The sequence below is a fragment of the Argentina silus genome (assembly GCF_951799395.1).
Source record: "Argentina silus genome assembly, chromosome: 1".
In the NCBI taxonomy this organism is placed as follows: Eukaryota; Metazoa; Chordata; class Actinopteri; order Argentiniformes; family Argentinidae; genus Argentina; species Argentina silus.
In genome coordinates, this window is record NC_139655.1 from 35217614 (window position 1) to 35241123 (window position 23510).

General features: G+C 41.2%; 1 protein-coding gene across 2 annotated transcripts; it reads left to right on the forward strand.

Moving 5' to 3' along the window:
- Positions 1-4184: 4184 nt before the first annotated feature.
- Positions 4185-23347, forward strand: nrbp2a (nuclear receptor binding protein 2a). 2 transcript variants are annotated; one of them, XM_083671624.1, is made up of 18 exons: positions 4185-4766; positions 10075-10197; positions 11079-11180; positions 11478-11567; positions 11973-12013; positions 12126-12220; positions 12342-12365; positions 12675-12758; positions 14119-14174; positions 14514-14609; positions 15220-15352; positions 17691-17793; positions 18146-18196; positions 18772-18907; positions 19108-19161; positions 19301-19364; positions 20259-20314; positions 21784-23347. In XM_083671624.1, the coding sequence occupies exons 1-18, from the start codon at positions 4647-4649 to the stop codon at positions 21880-21882; spliced, it is 1527 nt and encodes a 508-aa protein (XP_083527750.1). In that variant the 5' UTR covers positions 4185-4646; the 3' UTR covers positions 21883-23347. The 2 variants fall into 2 exon arrangements, with proteins under 2 accessions (XP_083527750.1, XP_083527751.1); XM_083671625.1 differs by lacking the exon at positions 4185-4766 and adding an exon at positions 6778-6832.
- Positions 23348-23510: the final 163 nt, after the last annotated feature.

A 23510-nucleotide genomic window follows, 5' to 3' on the forward strand; every position in this document is an offset into this window, starting at 1 on the left:
ATGCTGCGGTAGCGTCTGCCAGACGGGAGCAGCTGAAACAGTTTGTTGCTGGGGTGATGAGGGTCTTTAATAATCCGGTTAGTCTTCTTCCTGCAGCGCTGAGTGTAGAGGTCCTCCATGGATGGCAGCTCCGTCCTGGTAATGTGCTGGGCAGCTTTCACCACCCTCTGTAATGTCTTACGGTTGAGGGCGGAGCAACTGCCGTACCAGGCGGTGATGCAGCCAGTCAGGATACTCTCTATGGTGCACCTGTAAAAGTTGCAGAGTATCCTGGAGTCCATGTTGAACCTCCGCAGCCTGCGGAGGAAGAAGAGCCGCTGTCTTGCCATCTTTGTGATGACGTCGGTGTGGTGAGTCCAGGTCAGGTCCTCGCAGATGTGGACCCCGAGGAACTTGAAGCTGCTGACTCTCTCTACTGCCGTCCCGTTGATGGTGATAGGGGCGTGCCCGGCTCCCTGCCGCTTCCTGTAGTCCACAATCAGCTCCTTAGTTTTGCTGAGGTTGAGCTGGAGGTTGTTGTCCTGGCACCAAGATGTCAGGGCTCTCACCTCCTCTCTGTACGCCGTCTCGTCGCCGTCGGTGATCAGGCCGATGACGGTCGTGTCGTCAGCAAACTTGATGATGGTGTTGGAGCTGTGTGTGGCCACGCAGTCATGTGTGAACAGGGAGTAGAGGAGAGGGCTGAGCACGCAGCCCTGGGGTGCGCCGGTGTTGAGAGTCAGGGTGGATGATGTGGCGCCTCCTATCCGCACTGCCTGGGGTCTGCCCGTCAGGAAGCTCAGGATCCAGTCACAAAGCGTGGTGTTGAGCCCGAGAAGACTTGCACAGCAAAGTGCAAACCACAAGTTAACCACAAAAACAGGATGGCCAGGTTTCGGTCTCCAAACTCATTGAATATTTGTTTCAGCCTGGAGCAAGCTAAGGTGTGCAAATGATTTTCAAACAACTTTATGAACTACCAAAATCAGTCTTTGCAAGCCCACAAAGTTTCTTCAGGAACTTATTTTTCTAGTTCCAATTCTTCCAAATTTTTGCAACGCTACTCCTACAACATTTAAGCTATTCACACCAATCCAACTTTACAACGAGTAGAGAGTTCTAACTCGATACATACAATTTAGCTTTTCGTAACTCAAAAACTCTTTAAAACTATCTTTTAACACGGTGGAATGTTGATTTACGCCAACATTCTGTGAGCTCCAACTGCTCTGGAACGTTCAGAACTCTTGAATAAAAACAACAGGAGACCAGCAGAACACAACAATGAACTGTCTTGGCTACCAGTTCTACCCCACTGAAACCACTCTCAACCCCATTGTCTTACGATAACGCGACTCCATCCACACTGATCTGTCTGATAACTCGCAAGCAATTATGAGAAGGTTAAAAAGTATCCTTGCCAAAATATGCGCTGTCAAAAACATTACCATGGTTACAGTGGGACAGACAAACGTTTCTGTCTCAAACCAGTCATGACTATTCAACAAAACAATCATTCCATAAGTGATTTTTACGTTTCTTTCCAGCGAATATCTTAATTACATGATTGTATGACGAGCAAAGGAGTTTTGAAGTTGAGTGTGCAATATTTAATATGTTTGGCAATGAGGAAAACTAGCATAGATTGATCAGCTAACCAGCTGATATAGCCAGTCACATTTCATAAGAAACAAAACGGGTGCTCATCATACTTCTTTGTATACAACAGTGCCTATAATACTTCTAAAAGTAGCCAGTTTCTTTAAAAGCAAACAGTTTTAATTGAGTTTTGATAGTTTGCTAAGTAGGTTGTAATGCCACTGAGAGCAATGGGGTGGATATATTTTCTGATGTGATGGCACTCTATTTCCGTGGATGCAGAACATATTTAAAAATCAAGATCGTTACACAATTTATAAGACGGGTAGTACAGGTGAAGCAGCATCACACTAGAATGACGATACATGACGTAAGACAATGCTCTCTACCACTTAACCAACCAACTACCACTCTCAACAACTTAACCAACCAACTAGAACTCTCAACCACATAACCAACCAACTACCACTCTCAACAACTTAACCAACCAACTAGAACTCTCAACCACATAACCAACCAACTACCACTCTCAACAACTTAACCAACCAACTACCACTCTCAACAACTTAACCAACCAACTAGAACTCTCAACCACATAACCAACCAACTACCACTCTCAACAACTTAACCAACCAACTCTCTACCCACTCCATTGAACTACTCCAGGCTCATCCTATCTATCTATCTATCTATCTATCTATCTATCTAACCATGTATCTATATAACCTTCTCACATTTATCTGAGATTCTATCATCTATTTATCTATGGAGCAATCAAATTATTTATCAATCTATCTATCCTCCAACCTTCTCTCATCGATCTGCCTATATGCTACCCTACCTATCAATCTATCTATCCATCTATCTTGCAATCTAACTATCTATCTATCTATCTATCTATCTATCTATCCATCCTCTCTTTCATCTAGAAATTAATCCATCCATCCATCCATCCATCCATCCATCCATCCAACCTACACTGGCAGATCAACATTCAACAGCTGTCAGTGTCAATGCACAGCAGCAGTGTGTGTTGTTGGTGCTGTATCTGCAGCGTAGTCAGGATGTTCACGTTAGACTAGAATTCATCAAAACAGTTAGCATTTCGGTCTTCACCATGCGTCGTCAATGGGCACGTGCATACGATATTTTATACATGAAATGATAACTATATTACGTACAAACTTAACTCGGTTTCGATGCAATGCTCTGGGACATTACCTGATGGGGCCCAAAAGCAGCATCTTAATCGGTTGTGTAGACATTGCTGTAGGTCTGACTAGAGAAATTCATACATTTATATGCAACTTTGTTAAAGTACCTGTTAAACGAAAACGGCTGAACTGATTGTTACAATATTCAGGCGGTGTGTAGACATGGCATAAAAATCGATGGCCAAGCAGCTGAGAAATTAGCCAAGGCGATTTGGCATTTTCAACGGCAGGCATAAGGAAGCCATAACTAGGCCAATATCACTTTCTTTCATCTACCCAGAAAATCTATCTCTCGTGTATTGAAAAATTATACCAAAATAAGACTTTGCAAGCTAATAAAGTTTCTTCTGGAACTTTTTTTCTTGTTTGTACTGCTCGTGTTCATAATGTTTTTGCCAATTACACAACCACAAATCATCATCCCACTCTTGATCAGGGGTCTGAATAAAGACTGGGGGGGAAAGATGTGCTCCTGGAATTTACCAGTGAGGTATGGAAGCAGAACTTTGGAATGACACGCTTGTCTGAAATTGTACAAGTTCATGAAAAGTGTTACGCCGCGTGCACGCAGACGCGCAATGCGGTTAAGGTCCAGTTGCACTAGTCTGCATCGTGTTCCGAATGACGCACGCGTTAAAATGGGCTTCGGTGGCAGTCAGTTCATTTGGCTATTGTTTTGTATGCATTTGGAAGCTTAATCTTTATTCAGATCATTTGTTTATTTGTTTGGACTATTAACAGAATATCAGGCTGCATGTAAACGTAGTCACTGAAGGAGAAACTGGACCTTTTAATCTATCTGCAGTGCACAATAGAGGTGTTTACACAAGCAGGGCCGACCCAAACCGTTTCAGCAACTATGTGTACCTAGCCAGCCCTGTATATCAGCTCGGCTGGAAAGTGAAGGGAGCAAAACATGAAAAACTTGAGCTATTGACAAATTGATTTCAAAACATGTATTAAAGACGTGTTACAATATTTATTGTGTACGTAGATTTTTTTTTACAAGTAGCAATACATATGTTAGTAATTTTAATATCGCAAAACTTGAACATGCATACATAATGTGGCATACATTACCACCAAATGTGTTTTTTACGAGGTAGTTCTTTTACACACAATTTCTGTGTATTCTCCAACTATCAAATGTATACAACCCCAAAGAAAATGCAGTGCAATATATACGAAAGTATGACATTGTTGAGAAGGAGCAGAGAGTCCTTGAAAATTATGCACAAACAGAATCTGTATTGCGCTGTTATTACAGTCTTTACAGCATTTAGTGGGGGGATACGTTTTGCACCAAAAAAAAGAAGCACAACATATTAGCGTCAAATTTCACCCGGGACGTAGGGGCGGGTTGGGTCTCTCGCTTGGCAGATCCCTCTCTGATATAAGCGTCGTGTTGAGTTGGGCCAGAGTGATATATACTTGGCTGGGCAGCTAGTCGGAATTATTTATGTCTGCAGTCATGAGCAGCCGAAGAAATACGGGAAGAAAGTGAAGTATTGCAACCGTGCAACTACCCACGTTCATCTCCCGCGTTGTTCTGCCGATAGCGTGCGTGTAGCGACACGTCCCATGATGACAACCCTTGTCTGCTTCTTTGTGGAATGCGGAAAGCTTCTTTTGACACTTTCAATTATATAGTTGGAGCGGGACTACAACATGCATATTTAAGAATGTCGGTTTTTTACTGCGTTCCATTTGACTATTCTTATTCAAATCTCCAGACAACAAGACTACTTTTTGCAACCTGACTGAAAATAGAACTGCTTTTTATTTTGCATCTTCGAGCGCATTTTATGCGCGCTCGTTGGATCCTGGAAAGTGGAATAAATCGACGGAATAAAAATGACCATGTCTGTCCCAGAGAGCAATTCGGGATCAGGGGGGAAGGAAGAAGAGAGTGAGGATGAGAGTGAAATCCTGGAAGAAAGTCCTTGCGGCCGCTGGCAGAAGCGAAAGGAGCAGGTAGCCTATCATCGACACACAATGCGGTGATGATCCAGTAATGCACTGATTATGCTTGGCTGACCGAAAGCTCATACTGCTCATACTTTACTCAAAGTATCTACTACATACTTACCATAATATGTATACAGAGCATACTGTTTAGTAAAATGTATACAGTATTTCAATGACACATTTCAACATACTGCACCTCATTCATACTGAAACCGTCATCTGATCAACCATGTTGTTCATGCAAATTGGCATAAATGAATGTTGAGTAGTTCCACGACATGTAGCTCAACTATTAATTTAACTACATGTTGCTGTAGCTTGGTGGCAGTTAAACTAATTAAAAATGTAGTACTGTTTTCAGTAGTTAACTACTGTCACTACTCACTACATTTCCCCCCAAATCAAAAAAGAGATAGGAATTTAACTGTTATTCTAGCCCTTGAACTTCAAATGTCCCTGGTATTCCACTGGGTCTGTGTATCATCCGTTCATTGGAGGTTGGGTTATAAATCCCAAATAAAAAATGTGGAAAAGTCTGTTTTTTTAATTTTGGTTTCTGAATCGAAAATGGGAAAATCCATGAGTGTATTTTGGTGTTTTACACTAGCACAAGACGTGTGCAGCAAGTGTTGACAGGGTTGAAAATGTAGCCTGCCCACGACCCTTGTCATTGGCCAAATGCTGTCTTTTCCCACCACCGTGCAAATGCCTGCTAGATGTGCTCAATCAAACACTATTTTTAATAACTATATGTGTAGCCATATACATTGTCGATCCTCATTCCTACTTCAGTTTCATGCAGCAAAAATAAACTGCATTCTAGTCGAAACCTTGTCCTAATACATTTCGGGAGCAACAACTAGTGTGTGTGTCTCTCTCATTTCTTTACATTAGGTATTGACACATGATAAAAGTGGAGTTATGTGGAACATTGAACTGCAAAAACGTTGCATGTTTTCACGCCACGTCAAAGACTAAGAGCGGCACAGTGTTGGTTTTGGCTTCTGGCGGAGCAGATCCTCATTGAGATTGCAATGGTTGAGATTCAGGACAACATCATCAGCGTTTTCAGGCGTCTCCTAACAACAAAAACAGGATGGTTAGACTTTGCAGGTTATCAGAATCATTCTATATTCGTATTGTAGGCTGCGTTTGGTTTCCCCGATCACTCCTATTGAAATCTTGCGGGAGGAGAGATTTATTTGATATGCTGAACTTGAGATGCATTCAACATCATGCACTTGTTTGCTTTCCTTAACTACAGTATTACTGCACCATTACATTCGTAAATTCACATATTGGTCTACGCAGTTTGACCCAGATCTCTGTCATTGTTGGTGGTGAATATTCATCTCCCCTATATGCTACCGCCCCAAATTGACTATTAGCCTATACATTTAGACTGTTAACCTATACATTTAGACTATTAGCCTATACATTTAGACTATTAGCCTATACATTTAGACTGTCAACCTATACATTTAGACTGTTAGCCTATACATTTAGACTATTAGCCTATACATTTAGACTGTTAGCCTATACATTTAGACTATTAGCCTATACATTTAGACTGTCAACCTATACATTTAGACTGTTAACCTATACATTTAGACTATTAGCCTATACATTTAGACTGTCAACCTATACATTTAGACTGTTAACCTATACATTTAGACTGTTAGCCTAAACATTCCATGATCAAGTCAACAATCAAGTAAATAATGCATTTGTTGGGTTAAGATGTGCCTTTGAAAACAAAACTACAATAAATGTATGTTATTTCACAATTAAGAAAATCATGACATATTATATAGCGCACAGGTTACTTAACTCATAATAATTAAATTTATCAGTAGTGACCATGTCAGGCTAACTATTTTGTTTTGTTTTAAATCAGGCATTGAATTTGGGCTAATTGATTCCCACTCTGCCTTACCTTTCACAGTTCTAGGCTATCAATGAGATACGCTTTTTGGGTCCAGAGGCCTTTTCATGGATGGACTTGAAAGTCTGCAGGGTGATCTTGAAGGAGCTACACTCTTTGCTTGGCAGAGATCCAATGCCGAGTTAAAGTTACTATGATGTACTGTAAGCCTACATGGGGTTGGTTAAAGGGATGTTCCACTTATTTTAAACCTTGGGTGTAGCTGTAGTTGATTAGCCCAGACAGTTTTTAGATACATATGTTGCTTCCTTTGATCCTACTGATTCCTGGTGTCACTAGTGGAGCTCTGGGGAGAAAAAGCAGAGCGTAGAATGTAGAAGGAGCATTCTAATTCTAGCATTCTAGGGCAGGAGCATCGGTTGCCGTAATAAAGTGGAGTAAACTTGAGTATGTGCTGGTTATTCTACACAGCCACAACGCATCTTTCTGTAAATATGTCCACCTTGCAGACACTCCAATCCAACTCATATTAGGACAGAATCCCTTTATTATCCCTGAATATTTTTTCTTATTATGTTATTCTTTAATACACGTTTGCATTTTTGTTGTCATCATAAGAACAATATGTTACTGAGTATCTAAGGCAGCAAAATATGTAACAACAAATTGGCTGGGTTAATCAACTGTGGTCAGGACCAAACCTAGAAGTAACATTAAAAAGGTGGAACATCCACCTTTTTCAAACAGGAGGAATGTTACCACTCTCAAATTCATAAAGGGAGCTATGGATGCAAGGACTGACCATTTATGAGATCAAAATGATAGTTTTAACCATGTTTTAAAGCTGTATTACAGAGTCTGTTTACAATTACATTCTTTACAAACAATGAAGTAAAACAAGCTTATATTCTGGGTTCTGATGGGGTAAGACAGTTGAACCAAGCTGATGTAGTCGAGTGGCTACAGGCCTTATTATGAAGAAATTGTGCTTTTTGGGATAAAAGCACGTAATTTTACACAGAGCAAGGGCAGGTCCTCATGAGCATTTTTAGCTAGAGGGCCATCACCGATTTGCACTCATACCCAGTGCAGTAAGACCAAAGACGGTTAGAAATATTGGTACAGCCATATGACAAAAGTGTGCCAGGTATGTTTGTCCCTTTTTGAGTAGGGGAGAACCATTGTGACATGAGCCTGAGGGGTGTGTTTTGGTCAGAGTCACTTGCAGAAAGCAAGGTTTGTTTTGAATGTTTTCTTGCTTGATATGTTTTCAACATGCTGTCGTCATTGCGTTGATGAGTGCCTGTTGGTTTTTACAGGGAGGCTTGAAATTCAGCACCTCCCTGTTTCTGGGCCTAATAGGAGAAAGGTGCAGTGAGCTACTCTATGAACGTGTTCACAATTTCACAACAGAGGCTGTTATTCATTGGTATTAGCCCAATTCATCAGATTTACAGCTCCTTTTTATGTTATAGGTGGAAACATGCCTAGAACCACCTTAGTTTGAGATTAACTTCTTCATGCAATCATAATTGCAGGGATAATATTGTGGTTATTTTTGTGAGGTCTTTGTACATTACTGCTTAAAGTGCATAGAAGGCTATGACATTTCGACGAGGCCAGGGAATAAAGACAGTAGGATCAGCTCACTGACGCAACTGTAAACTTAACATACAGTTGAGTGGTAACACTTCTTTGTTTTGTTACCCACAGCATTGTTTAGGGCAGGGCTTCATAACCTTTGGGCTGTGGTGAGGACTATGTTAGGTTTATAGAAATTCAGGCTCAAAGTAATCTAAAAATAATTGCCAAAACATATAGAATGTCAAATGTAAGTGGACCTAACCCATTCTGCATGGGATGCAGGGATGACTTCTACTTGAAAGAATTGGCAGCAAGCAAGAACAGATTAACAGGCTATGGCATCCAGTTGAGCGGTAGTGAGTGTCACTCAAATTTCAAGTTTATTTGTCTTTACATATATACAAGTATATATACAAGTGTATACAATGCAACAAAATGTTTGAGGCAGAGCAGCTGTACAACATCAATCAACACCAGCAATACAGTGTAATAAGTATAACATGTAAACATAACTATAGGCACGAATAGTAATGACAGTAAATAACAGTAATAGCAGTAATACAGTCAAATAAAAATATGCAGGATATACAGAATTATTTTAGCAGCAGTAGGTAGTAAAAAAAAAAGTGTCGTTTTTAGAGCATTTTCTTTAGGACAGATTCTTCATGATAGGCAACATGTGACAAGGAGACAAGGACATTTTGTGTTTATGGTATAGTACGGGAACAGAGTTTTGAGCGTTTGTATAACAAACAGGATTGTGTTTTTGGTTCCAGTGCCATTTCCATGGCGTATGTTTACAGCAGGGAGGATCAGTATTTCCCAACTACAAGGCAGGGCAGGCAAAGATGGGTGTGTATGCTGTCTCCTATAGCGTGTCCTATAGTGGGCAGTTCTATCATGAGTTACTATTATGATTATTAAGTGAACTTGTGATCCAATGGGGTACCTGGGGTTGTCCTTGCCTATTCAAGACAATCAGCTGTCAACACTTTATACTATTAACGGTTATTCACTTTTATTCTTAAATCCAATCAGAGCAGAATATAATGTGTGGTGGAAGTCTAGGATTTACTACTCTGTACTTCAGCTCTTCGGAGGTAACAATCAAGAAACAAGTCCTGAGTAGCCACAATATCTGAGTCCGGTATTTATTGCTTGCAAACAAGAGACAAGAGCATAACAGCAGCCCAGCGTAGATCCGGGGGTCCGTTCAGCACAAGTCTGAAGAGACGATTATCAGGGTTGTCTTTTATACAGTTTAAACATAATGGTAGGCGCCGCCAAGGCTATCGGCTGATGGGCTTGTGTTTACGTGAAAGAGGGCGGGAGAGAATGAACAATGGGGAGACGTTCTTACTGATCAATCGGCGTTCAACATTTCACACCTATCGACAAGATACGTCTGTCCCCCCATTATTGCTCTCCCCCACCACTCCCTCCGAAAGCACCGCTGTTCATATGGTAAATTATACCATATGCTTCTCAGAACAATAGCTATAGATATTTAGAGGTGTGGCAAGAGGAAATGTGATCACAGTATTTAGACACTTTCATATGACTGTATCAGTCATATGAAAGTGTATAACCTGAAAATAGTTTTCTCAATGTATTTTCCATAACAAATGCAACTAGAAAAGGAAGTTCCTGAAGAAACTTAGTGTGCTTGCTCAGCTGGCTAAAAGTATTCTGTCTTTAAATAGAATATTAAATAAGCTTTTGGTGACCATTGAAACCCATGTTGAATTGTACAATATGAACATTATCAAAATTATTTATTACAAAGTGTCATTCATCACAGAAAATACTACTGACTAACTAAAGCCCTTTGCTGTCTATTTTCAGGTGAGTCAGGGGAATGTCCCAGGCATTGAGACCGCTTCCCTGGCCATGGACACAGAGGAAGGGGTGGAGGTGGTCTGGAATGAAGTGCAATACTCTGATAAGAAGGTCTTGCAATCCCACGAGGTACACATTTGTTACCACTTATTCCTCTCTGGCTAACTAATTGTTTTCATCAAATAAGGTGCTAGATTCACCTTATCAAGTTAGTGATAATGGCCTTCAGTAGGGCTGTACAGATTAATGCTTTAGTTGACAACTAATTTTGGACATAAACCCAGTATTTTCATGTTAATTAAATGTAGTCCTAGAACAGGCTGTGATTAACTGAGTTATTCTCTCCTTTTCCTGACAAAGTTGAAGTTTGGACTTTAGATGATATATTAAACCTAATCCAAAGCCTGGGGAAATCCTTTGCAGAAAGTAGCTACAAAGGGGTGGAAATCCATTTGAAATGAGTGGCGCCTCGTAACATGTCAAACCAATCAAATATCGTACCAAAAGAAAACAGAATAATGTTTTTTAAAATTCAAAGCAAAATCAGCCAGTGGAATCCTTCTTTTAACGTACCCTATTACTCCCCCACTTATTGTTTATGCATCACTTTGGGTTTATTGTCTAGACATTTTTTCCAATATCTCTGACCACCTAAATTGCAAGGCGAAAATCGGTTGATTTAATCAATTAATGGATGAATGAACTAATTATTTTTATCGACTGACATCCCTAGGCTGATATTATTAAGATATGACAAATGTCATGTTGGTTTTTTGTAAAGTGTAACATATGTATCCCTGCATGGTTTTTATGTGGATAGTTAAATGCACTTTTAAAAGTATTTTTGCAGTTTATTGAGAAATCATTGAAAATATTAATTATATACATCAGTTATTGAATTGGATTTTTTATTAACTTCCTGAATTAAATAAACTGTCTGAATGGAAACTTAATTGACCCCAGACCTGGTGTGTTTGCGTGAGATTCTGTATATTTTTGTAATCTTTTAGGACCGAATCAAGGAAATGTTTGAGAACCTGATGCAGGTAGAACACCCCAACATTGTCAAGTTCCACAATTACTGGCTGGACATGAAGGAGAGTCGGTCAAGGGTGAGAGATGTGTGCAAACACACACACACACACACACACACACACACATTCCTATTGATATGTTTCTTAACTTTGTAATGGTTTCATACATTAACATACTTCAACTGGCACACAGGAAGATAGCCCCAGGACTAGCACTGTACAAATACTGTTGATAAAGAACCATTCTGCTTATAGTGAATAGTGGTCATGTGGGCTTGGTTTTGTATGGAAAATTAATGAAAATTCATTTATCCCCAAGCATTGCAAAACAAATATCTTCACTCATTGTATTTCCATGTTTATCTCCAAATTCAGGTTATCTTTATAACAGAGTATATGTCATCAGGCAGTCTCAAGCAGTTCTTAAAGAAAACCAAGAAAAACCACAAGACCATGAATGTGAAGGTGAGTCAGTTTCCTGTCATCTTCCCCTCCTCCCCTAGTCGGTCACGGGAGAGAGACATATACACACGCACACACACACACAGTGACCAAGATAACTGAAATATTGTGTGTACAGCCCCTATTGAAGAGATACAAATCTGTCAACACACGACTGCGGCAACAATTCGGTCGTACGTGCATCCACTCTAAATAAGCTGACACTAGACGTCCTGTTTCAACTAATTAGCTGCAACCAACACTTGCTGATAGCGCATCATTTGTAAATACTGTTTCACAACTTAATAAACTCTACCAAACCATTACAAGTAGTGCTGCTCTGTGTAATGGAAATAGAGGTTATAACACCCCCTGTATATCTTGTCTCCCTCTGTCTTTTTGCTTGTGTGCTTGTGTGACCGGTTCCAGGCATGGAAGCGATGGTGCACTCAGATCCTGTCTGCTCTGAGGTAAAAGACAAAAAACTCACCAAAGCACCACTACCTGCCACTCCTTAGGCACACACAATCCACTTCACTTCACACACCATGGCGCTCCAACTCTTTGGATCTTTGTTTGCAGCTACTTGCATTCTTGTGGTCCTCCCATCGTCCATGGCAACCTGACGTGTGACACCATCTTTATCCAGCACAATGGGCTCATCAAGATCGGGTCAGGTTTGTACAGTTGATGGCAAGAAAACCATGTAACTGTGGTTATTCTACGTACTTCGTGCAGTCCAATTGAGTAGTCCACCGTATTGTTTTATTCCTCACCCTCTCTTTTTCTTTTCTGTAGTGTGGCACAGGCTGTTTGTCAATGGTAAGATACTTTTTCACATGTTTTTTCACATGTTATTCTTCGTCCTTTGCAAAAGGGTTGGCGCTTGAGTGCTGTATGAGGAAGAGATGTCAGTGTTACTGAAGAGAACAACATGAATTCAATTATCGATGAGTCTCAATGTGCAATCCCTAATTCTTGTATTTGTATGTATTTGTATGTATTTGATTCATTTTGCACACAAAAAGCAACAGAAGCATACAAAAAGTAACATGAAGACATTTGACAACGTATATGTGTGTGGAGGAGGGGAAGTTTGTTTTCAGTCTAGTGTGTTTGTCCCATTCCCAGTTTTCTCGGAGGCAATCTACGGGAATGTCCACCAGCATAGAGACGACCAAAGTAACCGGCACTACTTTGCTCCAGAATACGGCTGTAAGTGTCGGCACACCTCCCTGCTTCTCCTACTCCCACTCCCTTCACCTACTCTCACTCCCTTCTCCTACTCTCACTCCCTTCTTCTCCTACTCTCACTCCCTTCTCCTACTCTCACTCCCTTCACCTCCTACTCTCACTCCCTTCTCCTCCTACTCTCACTCCCTTCTCCTACTCTCACTCCCTTCTCCTCCTCTCACTCCCTTCTCCTCCTACTCTCACTCCCTTCTCCTCCTACTCTCACTCCCTTCTTCTCCTACTCTCACTCCCTTCTCCTCCTACTCTCACTCCCTTCTCCTACTCTCACTCCCTTCTCCTACTCCCACTCCCTTCACCTCCTACTCTCACTCCCTTCTCCTCCTACTCTCACTCCCTTCTCCTCCTCTCACTCCCTTCTCCTCCTACTCTCACTCCCTTCTCCTCCTCTCACTCCCTTCTCCTCCTACTCTCACTCCCTTCTCCTCCTACTCTCACTCCCTTCTCCTACTCTCACTCCCTTCTTCTCCTCTCACTCCCTTCTCCTCCTCTCACTCCCTTCTTCTCCTCCCACTCCCTTCTCCTACTCTCACTCCCTTCTCCTACTCCCACTCCCTTCTCCTCCTACTCTCACTCCCTTCTCCTACTCCCACTCCCTTCTCCTACTCTCACTCCCTTCTCCTACTCTCACTCCCTTCTTCTCCTCTCACTCCCTTCTCCTCCTCTCACTCCCTTCACCTACTCTCACTCCCTTCTTCTCCTCCTCTCACTCCCTTCTCCTCCTCTCACTCCCTTCTCCTCCTACTCTCACTCCCTTCTCCTCCTACTCTCACTCCCTTCTTCTCCTCTCACTCCCTTCTCCTCCTCTCACTCCCTTCTTCTCCTACTCTCACTCCCTTCTCCTACTCTCACTCCCTTCTCCTACTCTCACTCCCTTCTCCTACTCCCACTCCCTTCTCCTCCTCCTCTCACTCCCTTCTCCTCCTCTCACTCCCTTCTCCTACTCCCACTCCCTTCTCCTCCTCCTCTCACTCCCTTCTCCTCCTCTCACTCCCTTCTCCTACTCTCACTCCCTTCTCCTCCTCCTCTCACTCCCTTCTCCTCCTCTCACTCCCTTCTCCTCCTACTCTCACTCCCTTCTCCTCCTACTCTCACTCCCTTCTCCTCCTCTCACTCCCTTCTCCTACTCCCACTCCCTTCTCCTACTCTCACTCCCTTCTCCTACTCTCACTCCCTTCTTCTCCTACTCTCACTCCCTTGTTCTGTCAGACATTTGATATAGCGTACATGTTAGCTTGTTTTGCTCTGTATTGTGAATTGGTGTCAAGACACTCAGACCCTCTCCTGCTCTCTCCCTCTCTCTGTCCCCCACTTATCAATTTAGTGGCTGAAGATGACTACTCCATTGACATCTTTTCCTTTGGCATATGTGTCCTGGAGGTGAGTCACAAACCCTAACCTTGCTCTCTCTTTCAAAGCATCTGAATGATAAACACCCACACATCCTTTGTCAGTGCCATATTAGTGTGGTACAAAGTTGTTGGGTTGATGATCAAACCGGGGTTGTAAAAACTTGTACAGACTCCTGATTTTGCTCCTTTTTCAGACCCATTAAGTTTTCAGGTCCCAATATTTGTTACATTCTTTGCAATTTAATTACCCTTGATGCGTGGATTCTCTAGTTTAGTGCATGTAGTTGTGACAGACCCAAGCCATTGCATTGATTAGGAGTTGACTGACCTGCAGTATTTTGAATCTCGGTGTCCTCCCCTCCTGTAGATGGCAGTGTTGGAGATTCAGGCCAACGGGGACACTCCAGTGTCAAATGAGGCCATCAGCTATGCAGTACAATCCCTGGAGGACCCACCCATGAGGGCAAGTAACATAAGAACTGAACACTGAAACCATCCATGTAATGGAGGTGGTTTGGAGAGCACACTTGTGATGTGATGAGTAACCTTGTCTGAGACCTGCACAAACATGTTAACTCCCTGAGCTAATGACTGGGCTTTAGCTTAACAGACTAAGGCTTTGTTGTGGTGCGCAGGAGACACTGGTTCGATCCCCGTCGGTCACAGTGGTGCCCTTACTCAGATGGGGTCTCTGTGCAGAGAAGGGGGAGGTCAAAGTGGGGTGAAGTATAATGGAGGTGGTCTTGAGACAGCACTCGTGTCATCTGTCTATCAATCTCTGTTTGACTGTGTCTATCTTTCTTTCTATCTTTCATTCTTCTATATTAAGTGCTTTCTTTTCTTCCTTCTTTCAATTGTTTACTCAATTTTAACCCCAATTAAAAATACGGAAAGGACTGCATTGATCGAATCGACATGCTGAACATAGGTCAAGAGGACTTGGCACTCGTAAAGACATTTCACCCAGTCCTGCCATGGATCTATGTCTCTGTATAAATGGTGCTGAACAGAGCTAGTTGTATGTAGTAACTCTCTATGCCAAATCTTTTCCTTGTTTTCTGCAATGGACACAGGAGTTTACCCAATCATGTGTGCGCATGGAGGCCAAGATGAGACCAACCGCTCATGACCTGCTGTTCCATAGGGTTCTGTTTGAGGTGCACTCCCTTAAACTGCTGGCAGCCCACTGCTTTATTAACAACCAGTGTGAGTAGTGTGAAAAATGGTTCTATGTATCTATTGTTGTTCTCGATAAGAGTGTCTGCTAAGCGTCAAAAAGGTAAAGGTGTAAAGGTACAGTAGGCTGTCCCAGCTGAAGTCCAACCCTATTTCAGTGGGTAGAGCATAGGCTCAATTGCGATTCTCCAAATGAGAGCAAGTTCCCTTACCTCGTTCAGTTGATTTGGAGATTTGGATGTGACAGACCTGTGTCTATCACAGAACTGTTCACTTGCGTGGAGTCAAGCAAACTTCAGATAGTAATGGAATGATCTGTTCACTCGGGAAATGGAACACACTTCTCTCTTCGAGAGTAGAAATTCAAAGCGTGCCTGTACAAGCAGTAGCCTAATATAAGCCACTGTTAGATAAACATTCCTATTTATAAGCTACAGCACATCATCTTTAGAGAAACCTGAATATTTAGTTGATGATACAAAGTACAGTGGGGAAATCCATGAACTAAACTAAAGCTACAGAATTATTTGCAAAGAATATCATATACACATATTATACAGTGCCCTCCATAAATGTTAGAAAGAGGAAGCATTTTGTTTTCTTTTAGCTCTATTCTCAAACAATGAAATAAAATCAAACAATTACTATGGGGTCAAAGTAGAGATTATCAGCTTTAGTTCAATTCAGTTTTTTTTCTGATTGGTTTCACCATTAAGAAAGTACTGCATGTTTTAAAAATACTCCCCCTATTTCAGGGCTCCAAGTGTATTGGAAAAAAATCCTATAATGTCCAAATAAAGCATTCATGTTTAGGATTTGGTCGACAATCATTTGCATGCAATAACTGCCTGCGACCCATTGACCCTATCAGGGTATATTATTTTGTGATGCTCTGCCAGGCCTGTCCTGCAGCCATCTTCAGTTGATGTTTGTTTTTGTTTTGAGGTCTTTTTGCCTTAAGTTCCCTCTTCTGCAAATGAAATGCATGTTCAATTTCAATCTGGAGATTGACTTGGCCACTCCAGAACTTTCCACTTTTTGACCCTGAAAAACTCCCTAGTTGCTATGGCAGTATGTTTGGGATCATTGTCTTGTATGATGAAACTCTGTCCAATGATATTGGAAGCATTTGCTTGTGCTTCAGCAGACCAGATGTTTCTGTACACTTCATAACTCATTCTGCTGCTGCCGTACATGAACATCAATGAAGACAAGTGAGAAAGTTCCAGTGGCGGATTTTGGGCAGTTCCTTTTTTGGGCAGTTCCTTTTTTGGGCAGTTCCTTTTTTGGGCAGTTCCTTTTTACTTTACACTTGCCATCACTCTGGTAGAATATTTATCTCATCTGTCTGCAAGATCTTTTCCAGAACTCTGCAGGTTCTTTTAGGTACTTTTTAGCAAACCGTAATCTGGCCTTCTGATTTCTGTTGCTAACTAGTGGTTTACACCTTGCAGTGCACAAATGATGTGACGGAACACACCTGACTAACCAGAAACACCTGTCAAGCCGAATTTTCCAATACTACTGGTTCCCTGGAATAGGGGGACTATGTATAAAAAGGCTTGGAATTTCTAAATGGTGAATCTGAAAAAATATTGAATTTAATCTAAGAATCTCTACTTTAACCTCAAATCCAAACGGTTGGAGGATAGAGCTAAAAGAAGACAAAATGCTTGTTCTTTCCAACACTTACGGAGGGCACTGTATATTGCAAATTATTGAGGTGTTGAATGCATTTGGAAGTTACATGCAAATTACAACATAACCTTTAAATGCAAATGTAACACATTGTCAATATCGGACAACATATCAAGTACTTAATGTTTGGATAATGTCACATTTGCATATTTTAGGCCTATAGCCTAATGAATTTGGGAATAATATTTTGTGAGTGAAGTCTGCAGCATAATTTAATACCAAAACTTGGTCTATAACAATACGGAAACCAGAGTTGTGTAATCTCGGTTTATAGTGGCATTTGTAATCAAATAATTTGCTTGTGCAAATATTTTGGCTTAGCCTATTGGTGAAATTTGTGTTTGAAGTAAAAGCGTCTTATATCATTAGAGTTAATATGATAGTAGACTAATTTCGCCCAAATAATGTTTCTCTCCAAGAGAAAAGCCCTCCCTGTGCGCAACGGGGGCACCACACTGTAAAACAGAGACAACCAGAGTGTCATAGTAAAAACTTTATGAATAAACATCTTACTTAATTTACTTCTTACTTCTCCATCACTCTCCTTTTACAGAGGGGGGGCACTACATCATTTGTGGGGGACATCATGTTTACTGTACACTTGTTGATGAGTTAAATCAGCTGTGTTAATACAAAACGTCCTTACCTTGTGCACTCCGTCTTTAAACAGATCTGCTCCCTGAGTACGGCATCGAAGAGAAGAGCAAGTCTTTCGACCCAGACAGCGTCATGGCTGAGATCAACCATGACGACCGGCCCGGGGTACAATTCACGTGAGTCGGCAGCAACATCGTTTTCACGCCTGTTGTTCTTGTGAATGACGATGGGGAATTGAACAAGTCATTGGTATTTTTTAATGCTAGTCGGCTTTATGCTTTGATTAGATGATTATGATGGTGATTTATGCAGCCAAGTAGTTCCTCTACAATTAATTTGCCTTTTATGTCTTTGCCAATCACATACCTTTCTACCTGTGTGACGATGTGGTTGATAATACTTGGAGATGCTGAAGATTATCCTAAACTGACTGTGTATCTGTGTATAATTGGTGATGTCATCCGAGAAGCTGTTTTGATGACTGGCTTGGGTGATTTGTTGTCCCACTTACAAATATCATTCCCAAAGGTACTCTCATGTCTCCCCGCTCGAGCTGGACAAATTCCTAGAGGATGTGAAGTAAGTGTGGGTACTGGGGAGGAGAGATTGGGTCAACAGTCTTATGCTTTACTCCTATATTTGGGAAAAGTTTGTGTAGATACTGTTCACTAAGCATATGCACTAGTGCACAGGGTTGCAAACTTTCAGATTGAATTGAACATAAATGATCAAGACCAAGATTGGGATATTTTGGGGATAGAATAAATAGTGAGGTCTGACTTCTATTTTTATAAAACTTCTCATTTTTGTCTAAAAGTATATTTTATTTGTTCTGTCCCACTTCAAAGGAAGGATAACTTTGAAGGTTTAAAGAACATTTAATAAAAAGCCTTCATATATAATTTATAAGCAAGTTTATACTACTAAGGTATTATTGTGCTCATGAGGCATTTATAAGTTATATTCTTCAAGAATCAATGGGTATATAATCATGAATTGAAATGACCATTGAACAGATTCCCAGATCCCAGATTGTGCTTTGAAGAGTTACTTTAAGTCTTATGTTATAGAGATTAAGTTATATTTAGATTTTAGACTACAGTAATTTAATCAATTTGATTTGATTCAATGGGCCCTTTCTGTGCTCTGTACAGGAATGGGATTTACCCCCTGATGAATTTTGCGTCCCACTGGCCCCACTCCATGTCCAGAGCCCTTTCCTCCTCCCAGGAGCACATGGAGACACTGAAGACCCCCACCCCAGAGCCACAGGAGATAGAGACCAGGAAGGTGTGTGTGTGTGTGTGTGTGTGTGTGTGTGTGTGTGTGTGTGTGTGTGTGTGTGTGTGTGTGTGTGTTCGGATGAGCACTGGTTAGAACAGGTATCATAACTAAATTATAGTATGGTAGTGAAACCTTGCTTTGCGGGTAATGCTAGTTCAAATTAGTTTAGCACATACTTTTCTCTTTCTGTATGTGATGGATTACAGGTAGTCCAGATGCATTGTAACTTGGAGTTCGATGAGGAGGGCACCAGAAGTCATGTGAGTTCACAGTCCATTTCCTGGCAAATTGTACAAGCTTACACAACCTAATCTTGGAAACCAGAATCTAATCATGGTCTGATGACCTCCTGCGTTTTCCCTATCAGGTTTTTCACCCCTTCTTTCCCTTTCCCTGCAGCTCTCTCTATTCCTCAAGATGGATGACAAGCTCCATCGTCAGCTGAGTTGTGATGTCCTGCCCTGTAAGTTAATCCAATGTTTCAAATAACTTGATTTCCGCAAATTGCCATATTCCCTCCCACCCAGCCACCGATATGGCCCTGGAACGACATGCTCTATAATTGATTGGATTTTATAAGCGTTTTTCCAGATACTCAACGTGGTCCACATTCTATGGGGGAAAACTCACCCCATCACTACCAATATGTAGCACCCACTTGTCTGTAAAACAGTTGTTGGAGTGAACAAAACAATGATATTTCTTGCACAAGCGGCAAACCGTTATCAGACAAGCCTAATTATTTCAGACACTTCCAATGTACTCTACTCTGAATAGCAGCTTTTCCTCATAGACTCCCACAATGCAACAGTAGCTGAACAGATATTAGGCACTCTTGTCACTCACTTCAAACCGGAGATGACAGAAACCTGGAGATCATTTAATGGAAATGAAATTGTGTGGTGGCGACATGTAAATCTTAGTAGAGGTGTACTGACACGAAGAATGTGTAGTGTGTGACGTAATTAGCAGCGGGAAATGTGTTCAATGTATGTATTACGGGAATATGATGTTAATGAGTTTTCATGCTGCGGCATTGTGTGTTCAGTTAATTTTTTCTTCCCCCTGGAACAATAAAGTTAATCTTATCTGATCTTGTCCCGGGTAGTGTGTTCAGAAGGCACAATGAAGCACAACATTTTGCAACGTAAAATGTAAATCTGCATTCTTATTGGACAAATCCAGGTAGTATCCTCCCAGTTGCACTCTGTTTCAAAACATTTTGTGCATTCTGAACACGACCCAGGACTTTTCATTCGTGTGACCAAATTCTTAGCTTCTTAGCTTAGTCTGAATTTTAGTCAGCTTCATCTGTGGATCCTTATATTTCTACCGTGTGATGTTGTTTTAAATCTAGCTGACAGCTCCAAGGATCTGGCTAGTGAGCTCGTTCACTACGCCTTGATCAGTGAGGTAAGTTGTTATTTAATCAATCTTTACAATGACGATTTGACAATATTTCTGACGTACATGTATGACCTTTTGTTGATTTAAGAGCAACAAGGTTTTGGTTATGGCCCTTTCCAGATATAACCCTGAGCCCTGTCACCCTGGACACTTGTAGATCTGAAAGGATTGGATAGGAATAAGCAATATGGTAGTACATGGACCTCCCCCTTGCTCTCTGATATAGTTATACCTGTCCAATACTTAGAGATTTACACTGGTGTCTACGTCCTAGGGCAGCAGTGGCAAAAAAAGAGGAAAATGTGCCCCTCTAGTAGTGCATTCTGTGCAATTCTACATCCTTTTCAACATTCTGCAACCGTTTTCTTGTTACCTATGCTACCTTACCTTTTTTTTTTTTTTTTTTTTACTTCTTGCACCCTCTCCTCTTGCCTGTAAATCTGCCTGTCTTTTTTCTTTTTAAAGAGACATTTGCGGACAAAACGTCTTGAAATAGAAGAACGTGGCAGTGTGCCTCCTCGTGCAACATCCAACCTTTGCTTGTAACTCACTGATAATCACTGATGACACAGACAGATAAGGCCTCCAGCTAATACGGCCAGTTGCCATACCCTGGCTCAAGACCAAACCGCCATAAAAGCAAGGATCCGATCACGAAAACCAAAGATAAATGTAGACACTCCCCTCTGTAATCTTCATTTAGAAATAGATACTTGTACCTATAAGCTATCGTCGTCTGAAAAGTTATGTAGCCTATTGGATCAGCGCAGGCGTAACTTTACCAGCACACATCGGTCGGGCAGGATCAAGGATTGGAGAGAAATATGAAAGTAATGTCATTGAGTGTCAGTGTGTTGTTGTTAAACTCGGGCTATATTTACCATAACTGCATACAATTTAGTGATTATGGGTCTACAAACATCGTTTTGGAAAATCCCTTTCGATTCTGTATTATATCAGGCCTAGACTCATTATTTCATTATAGTTCATTGCATGAAATAGCCTGCGCAGCGTGTACTAAAGTAATTCATGGGTAGGTTCCTGTGTAGCCAAAACAATAATAATCAAAAGATACATTGGAAATATAATGTAATCAAAATAACATTTAACAACGTTAATTTTAAATGTGTGCAACACATTTAAACAACTCAATATTTGGTCAATGTGAATCTTGTGCACGCTGACTCTGCTCTCTTCAAGTGAAATATGTGCCTTTAATATAGCACTAAATTGACACAAGATAGCGGGGATGTTGTGACTCTGTAGCAAGCAAACTGCTACTTAGAAATGTTGATGTAGAATTGCATGAAATGCAATGCACATTTTCCTGGGAGAGGACTCCCACCACTGAACTAATTATCAGGAATATCTCTTCATTCATGTTTTTTTTTTTACACCACTGTAAGGGGGTTATTTCTGGACAGGGCCACTCTTCACCAATGTTACACATTCACTTTTGTCTCTCACTTCACCAGGAGGACTGTGAGAAGCTTGCAGGCTTTCTGGAGGACGCCCTGGGCAAGCACTGGGCCAGGGCATCAGGGTCCTCCACTAGCATGGCCATGATGCTCTGACACATAGTTAGTCCCAGCTGCTGCCCAAGAGGAACCTCAAATACGGACCATGGAACAGAAAGGACAGTGAGGAATAGAGAGAGCAAGAGTGCGGTTCGGTAGGTATTTTAGACAGGGCAGTGGGGGACTACCATGGCAAGAACTTGGGGACATTCGGGGACTAAGGAGGCCACAATCCACATATCCATCCAGTCTGATCCATCCATCCATTTACGTCTTTTGATTTTAGGCTATTACTGCAGTATGGTGAGACAGCAGCAGCTGTTGTTGCTTGACAGCGGCAGATTATTGTTATAGAATGTTCACCCCTTTGTTAGCATTCATAAAAACAGTTAGCATTTTGGTCTTCACCATTCTCCTAATGTGTGTGTCCCTCAAAACACAACCTAATTTGCTGCATGAAATGAAGCTACCAGCAAGATGCACATATTCAGAATGCATGTCCTCATTGTTTTGGTTACATTCCACCTGTATCATAATCACCATATCACCTGTGTGGTTGGTTTAGGCCCATTACCTCTTCTCTCATGAACACCCACTGAGTCATATGAGACAAGCCCTGTGCTGTTACATTTGATTTCCATTGTGCGTTTGCGTCCATCCAAACTCCAAGTGCCTCACTTAGGAACAAATGTGTTGAATGAACTTGAATTCAGTCTGTGTTCCAATATCCTTTAAACATTCAGAATACCAGGGGCTAAAGTCTCAGTCAAGCCCAGAGTAATGAGGTGCCCAGCAATCAATGTTATGTTATTTGACACAAATGCAAATATCTCAAACTCAATTCAAGGAGGGCCGTGTAGGAGTGTATACATGTTTTTGTTCCAGCCTAGTACATTAACACTCTGATCAGTTGACACATGATCAGTTGCTTACTTACTACTTCAGGTGTATTACTTTCAAAGTGAGCATCGGAATCCAGCAATTCCTTCTCTGACCTTGAATCTTGTCTGACCTCCCATTAGTAAGTCAGTATTAATTCTTTGTGACCGTCCCATCCAAGTATTTATGTCACTGAGGTTTTAAATACATAGACATTGATATGTACACACAAGCTCTAGTTTAAGGACTATTCGTTATTTATGATGGGGGATACATGGAGGGATTTGGGGGAGGGTCGTCTGTTTTCATTTCAGTCCGGGGAGGGTTATATGGGTTTTTTATACAGTCAAGGGGAGAGCCATACAATTTGCATTTTATAAAATGTGTCTATATTTCAATGCTTCAGAATTTAAGACCCATTCAGGCTGTAAAGTTGTCTCAAACAAGTCCTTGTTCAGTAAGCATCACTTTGATTGTGTTTCATCATTATCATATAATTTAATCATTATTTTATGTAGGTGGAGGGGTCAATCTGTTCGGGGAGGGCTATGTGAAAAGAATTTTGCTTAGGGGAGGGTCGTCAATTTTTTTTATTTTAGAGGTCCGATTCCCTCCATGTATTCTTCCCCCCCCCCCCCCCCCCCCCATAAATAACGGATACTGCTATTATCATATGTTGGTATGAATTGTTTCTGATGCACAGAATAACCTTTTAGTTTCTCAGTACCACCGTATCATCATAATATATATGAATGTTAAACTAATTTTATCAAACTAATCTTTAATGCTGCTCAATAAGGCCGTAA

Excerpts from the sequence above, each read along its gene's own strand:
- nrbp2a (XM_083671624.1), top strand. The coding sequence starts at position 4,647 with ATGACCATGTCTGTCCCAGAGAGCAATTCGGGATCAGGGGGGAAGGAA. Across the intron at positions 12,014-12,125 it reads CAGATCCTGTCTGCTCTGAG|CTACTTGCATTCTTGTGGTC; the intron begins GTAAAAGACAAA and ends CTTTGTTTGCAG. Across the intron at positions 14,610-15,219 it reads TGGAGGACCCACCCATGAGG|GAGTTTACCCAATCATGTGT; the intron begins GCAAGTAACATA and ends CAATGGACACAG.